Source organism: Siphateles boraxobius, unplaced genomic scaffold, assembly GCF_051911475.1.
Source record: "Siphateles boraxobius isolate OS27281-9 unplaced genomic scaffold, OSU_SipBor_1 20, whole genome shotgun sequence".
In the NCBI taxonomy this organism is placed as follows: domain Eukaryota; kingdom Metazoa; phylum Chordata; class Actinopteri; order Cypriniformes; family Leuciscidae; genus Siphateles; species Siphateles boraxobius.
Genome location: NW_027508811.1, coordinates 14,883,553 through 14,889,606, shown reverse-complemented (window position 1 = coordinate 14,889,606; position 6,054 = coordinate 14,883,553). Strand labels below are relative to the sequence as shown.

Below are 6,054 nucleotides of genomic sequence, written 5' to 3'. Positions count from 1 at the left end.
CAAATGAAAATAAAAGGAAGCTCAAAGATCACTGTACATTTGATTACAGTGATCTTTGAGATGTGTTGTAGTTTTATTACCAGAATGCACCACAAGATTGACGGAAGATATGAAGGTTAAAGGGATAGTTCACCCAAAAATCTGTCCCTTTTCTTGAGCGATTTAGTACAAATTTTCTTTAGAGACTCAATCGCTTTATATGATGAACAGATTCAATTTAGGATTTTATTCACATATAATTTAAACACCAGCCGTTTGTTGTAGTCTGATTTCTGTACAAGAAAACATCTCCCATTGCTTTGAACTTTGAGCGTAGAAACTTTGCAGATGTTGTTTATGCTCAAACAGCAACATTACACACTAAGTTAACTTAAGTTAAAAAAGTGAACTCACAATCAACCACCCCTTTAATAACATGCTTTTACTCCAAACTCACTTCATAATGACAGTTGAGCATCCTGTGAGTGAGATGATGTGGCTTCTTACACAGAATAAGGCAGTTGTGTGTTTATTAGTCATGTTTAATCAATCAAAACGTTTCAATCTTCTGTTTATTTAGCTATGAAAGTAGTAGGCCTATGATACATTCTCTGATGATACCCATATGGATTTCCTTGAATGACGTGCGTTATAGTACTTTTTCTGGCTTTACTGGCTTTCAGATGGAGCAGAATTTAGGCCTACTACTGATCGGTTGTGCTAAAATAATCTCAGCCTTTGCCAAATCGCTTGCGGTTTCATTTAAATTAATCGTGCAGCCCTAATAGCCTCTAGCAATCAGCAATCGTGTCTCTTCATAAAATTTGGACTAAACTGATTAATTCATATGTATAAGTTTTACCGTTACAATCTCAACTATAGTCTTAAGGGTTTGGAATGACATGAGGCTATAGTCTAGGACTAGTCCGTACATGCTAACGTTAACGTTAGATAAGTAATGAATAATTGACGATGAAATGCACACCAGATGTGTCTTAAGATCTAATATGCATTTTATCTTAAGCTCCGTTGATAATTCCAAAACGTAATTTTAGAACTAGGCTAGTAGTAACACAGAGAGAGAGAGAGAGAGCGTGGGTGCGTGCGCGCGTGCGTGTGTGAGAATTACCTCACTCTCTCATTTGCTTCTATGTAGCGAAACCAATTTTACTGTTATCTGCACCTCGCTCTTGAAAAACGTAATTTTGTGGCAATTTGGTTCCTTTTTTACCCCGTTCAATCGGTCAGTGTCGTTGTGGGTTTTGGTTCTGTGGGTTGTAAAGAAAGACCTTTGTAACAGAGCCAGCTCTCTTTTAAAATAACTGAAATCATTTGGCGAAGCGATTGCGGTCAAGACCCGCCTGGAACTACTTTAGCCTTGAGTTTCGCCAACCAATCAGAATCGAGCATTCAACACGGCTAAAAACTGCTTGCAAGTTTGTGCAAGGCGCAAATAACCATGATCAGCATTCAAAATATGTTATAACTTATAAGTGTATTTAAGTAGAAAAGAGAAGAACATACAAATTTCATTAAAATAATATTATCTTATCTTAGGGCAAAAGGGGAAATGAGAACTTCTTATGTTTGTACTCTGTCATGGTAATTCTTCCGTTTTTCTGTGTTTTTATTTTATTAAGGTGTGTGTGACCCTTGATGAATCCTTTCACTTAACAGGGATAATTTCCGGGTGTGCAAAATTCATATCTTTTCAGGCATGAAGAGCAGTCGTTACAAATAATAAGAAATGTGCATTTTTACAAAAAAATTTAATGGCTTGCATTTTCATGAACATATGCTTGATGCTAGAAGCCATTTTTTTTAACCGTTTTTGGCGCCTGGAGGCAGGTAGGATCCTGCTGTTATTATTTGTTCATGGTCTAATTGTATTCTGTTCTCTCACTGTCTGGAATTGCAAACGCCTTTCTGTTTTCACCATAGACTGTAAAAAAAAAAAAGGTTTTCACCTTAAGACTGTAAAACAAGATTTTCCACACTCATCTTTTGTTCAGGCTTCTGGCAGGGCAGCAGCAAGAGGGCCCCTACTTTAATATTAAATAGAGCGTGCTGACGTAACCTGGTAATCTTTCAAGAGCGTCCAATACGCAACTTAGTTTAATATTCACAATACGCCCCTTCACCATAGTAGGATTCGTACATTCGTGCTCTAGACACACTGTCAGGTTGAACTGTATATGTTGAAATCATAGGTTGAAATCCAGCTGCATGCACGAGACCATAGCAGCACTACACGCACAGCGCCTTCAACATGGTAAGAGAAAACATATATATTTAATATTTTTATTCTTATTAATGCATGTGGATTAAGACGCTAGTGTCTTTGTACATAAATGCATAACATTGCCACAAACGAGATGTTTCAAATAAAACTGGAATGGGCTGAACAGGTATCGTGCTATTTTTATATTAACAGTGATTTTTAAAATCTGCAACAGTTTTTTATTAGAGACAATCAAGTTTTTTCGTGTTTTGCCATATACAATTGTTCGTGTATATATATTTTTAGAAAGCACATAGTATAGTGCTCAAGTTATCATTAACATATCAAGGTCTGTTATTGATTTGATATAACTGCCATGGCTTAACTTCGCCTTCTTTGTTGCGGCGTGTCTGTTCGTGCAGCAGCATTAGCTCAGCAGATTACACTGTTGCTAAGAGACCTGTTGATGTCAGTCTGCTTTATCAGTGTTGGAGCTTCATAATGACTGACATGTGTTTGCACAGGCTCTCTGACGCAATTCACTGATGGTTCATTCAGGGATTATAGTGTGTGGATAGTACAAAATAAAATGCTGACTCAAATCAACTTAATTTCCATTTCATTCAATTCGAAGTGCACAAAATGTATCACAAAGCATATAGAGAAAATGTAGAAAGCCTACATTTTCAAGTCAGTTACCTTTTTATAAATGCACATTTCAATAGATTGTAATAATGTCTTCTTTTTGTAACAGACCTGTGTTTAAAACTCATGTGATTTTTATTTAAGGGGGAAAGGGCGCGAAGGGTTAAGTTGCTTAGGAATTTCATTGCCCCGACCACAGTCATATGGTGGAAGCTCCTAAAATTGAAAATGCAAGTCATCATTGATTCCATATGTGGCTCACAACAACCAATCACAGTGTTTTTCTGAAACATCCCCCTCCGAATGGTTGCTTAAGAGAGTGAGTGTTTGCAAAACTGTTCTAAAAGTATTTGTTCTATTAACAAATAATGATTATATCTTAGTATGTAAAACATTCACAATTAAATACAGTACTATTTAATTTTTATAAATAATTATTGTTTCGTTATATTATTATGCAGGTAAACAAACACACACACACACACACACACACACACACATACACACACACTAACTCCTGGGCATTGCAAATGGAAAAATATGTAGTGGTCTTTTAATGGTCTTAACCATTTTAATCACAAATCACTAGTGAGGAAATTAGCAAGAATTGCAAAAATAACTGTAGATAAAGTAACTTACCATGGGATATCATTTCCCTTTGTTTTCTTTAAATATTTAAACCGTGTGGGTAAACTTGCAGACAGCTTTTTACCGGAAGAAGAGTCACTGTTGTTCCACTCAATGTTAATGGCAGAACAGTTCATGAGTAGTTGAAAAAGGTCTTCCAGTTAGCTTGAGTTTAATGTGACATCAAATATTCACTATAGGATTCAAATCTAGACTCTGACCAAGGCCAAAACATGATCCTGATGGACTTGTTCTCAAGCTACTTCTTGGTTGTCTTTGCAGTTTGGGTAGGAGCATTGTCTTGCTGAAAAATGACATCTGATCATTCCTCTTTAGATAATAACTTTTCAGTTGTGGGAAGCAAGCCATTCTATAATATTCTCCTGTTACACCAAAGCATTACTTTTCACAGTGAAGTAGCTCACCAATCGCAGCAGCTATAAGGCTCCCCACAATGGCACTCTTCCTACATGCTTATCTGTGGTAGAGATTTTCGAGGACATCGCTCTGGAGCATCACCATGCAACTCGTGTTTCATCGTAATTCATCACTCCACACACATCTTCCCATATTTTGCCAAAAACATAAATCTGTCTTTGATGGTTTTCTGAGATAGCTATTTTTTTTAAGTAGTGCATTTTCTTTTCTTTTTTTTTTCTTATATTTTCTGACCAATAATTTGTGATTAAGACAATTAAAACCTTATTGTTAAGCCACTTTTGACTTCGACATTTTGCCCAGGAGTGTATATAAACATCTTACTCATTGAGATGTGACACGCTTTGTAACATTCATTTTTACGAAATTCACTTTAGGATATTTTCTAACCAGAATTGTTTTAAACCCTAAGGCTGGGAAGATTCAGACTCTTACCATGGAGGAGAGGGAGCACATCCTGCCCGTGATGAGGAATGCTCAGTGGGTGGAGGTGGTGGGGAGAGATGCTATTTACAAAGAGTTTCTCTTCAAAGACTTCAATCAGGTAATAAACTATGTAAAACTGCCAAGAGAGACTAAGGTTATAAAACTATTTAGAGTGAAATACTTCACAACACATAAAGCCTACCCAATGACATGCTCTTTTCTCTTTAGGCTTTTGGGTTCATGTCCAGAGTAGCACTACAAGCTGAGAAAATGGATCATCATCCCGAATGGTTTAATGTGTATAACAAGGTATAGATAGGCCCATCATCAGTAAGGCTAGCATGGTCATGGCTGTGATTGCATTTGTGCCTAAATAAGGGATTAGAAATTTTATTGTAATATGATTAATTACTGATTAATCATTAATAAGACCATGAATGTGTTTGAAGAACATAAATGCGGCCAATTTTTATTTCATGTTGACTGTCCTGTCTGCCTGTTTTATCTCTGGTAGGTTCAAATCACTCTCAGTACTCATGAATGTGGAGGAATCTCACAGCGTGACATCACCCTCGCAACCTTTATAGATCAGGCCTCTGTCTATTGAATGGATCCTCTCTCTTGACAGCTTGTCAGTCAACCTCTGTAGCCTGTAAAACTGGATCAAAAATGTTGTAAATCTTCCTGTATCACAGTTATCACCATATAAGTTTTGACTGTGTGTTGTCTGCCTGTTACACTTGATCTTTTCCAAATAAGTATTAATAGTACATTCAAGACACATTTCATCTTTTAAATCATTTCACATTCACAGTACATAAATGATCAGAGAATTGCGAGAACACCATTGAGACCGGTGAAACACGATTACATTACTGTATTATTCTATGGCTTATAGTATTTTTTAAACTAAATGTATGGTGCCTTAATTTCCATTTGATCCAATGATGAAATGGTTAGTGCCTCAATGAATTGGAATAAACTGAGTGTTTGTCAACTTTGGCATGTGAAATCAATGTACTTATTTGCTTCCCATTTAATCAATGATGGACCCTAAAAGCATTTTTGGATTTAAAAATCGTACTGCTTTTCAGCATTCAAGTTTTAAAAACTAATTTCAAGTCAGTGTGTTATTTTTCATTCAGTAGTAGTGTTGCATCTTCCACTTTAATACAGGCATTCTGTGTGATCGACAGATGCGTTTTTGTTTTTAAAAAACGCAAGGTTTAGAGATAAGTTTTGCTTTGTTACCCTAGAATGCATGAACCAAAAAACCTACACAAAGGCATAAAGGGTTCAAAATGGCCCTTATTGGAATTAATGGTTTTCTTAAAAAATCGGTGTCCTATTAATGAAGTAATTACAAATTATTGACGAAACACAAATGTTTTAGTTTACCAAACATGTTTGTCCATAAAATTTCTTTGCATATATACATTACAAAAGATGAAATTTGTTATTTTTAAAATGCAGTTGTACTTTTTCTAAACTAATTTAGATCTACTGTAAAGTATATTCTAGTCTGAACCTTCACTACATTTCTACACCTACATATCTCACATATCATGGGAAAATTATCTTTGTAGACAGACAAAATATTTCACATTCATACTTTTAGAGAGACTACCACTTCCTTTGTTTGGGCCTTAAGCTGTCCTTCCAGTAGCCTTTCTCTACTGCATCTGAAATTGCATTCTGTCTGAGAAGGTTATACTTTT

The 6,054-nt window shown here is 35.8% G+C and overlaps 1 protein-coding gene across 1 annotated transcript; it reads left to right on the top strand.

Moving 5' to 3' along the window:
* Positions 1 to 2,121: 2,121 nt before the first annotated feature.
* pcbd1 (pterin-4 alpha-carbinolamine dehydratase/dimerization cofactor of hepatocyte nuclear factor 1 alpha) lies at positions 2,122 to 5,333 on the top strand. Its single transcript, XM_077236997.1, has 4 exons — positions 2,122 to 2,251; positions 4,323 to 4,454; positions 4,565 to 4,645; positions 4,851 to 5,333. The coding sequence occupies exons 1-4, from the start codon at positions 2,249 to 2,251 to the stop codon at positions 4,941 to 4,943; spliced, it is 309 nt and encodes a 102-aa protein (XP_077093112.1). The 5' UTR covers positions 2,122 to 2,248; the 3' UTR covers positions 4,944 to 5,333.
* Positions 5,334 to 6,054: the final 721 nt, after the last annotated feature.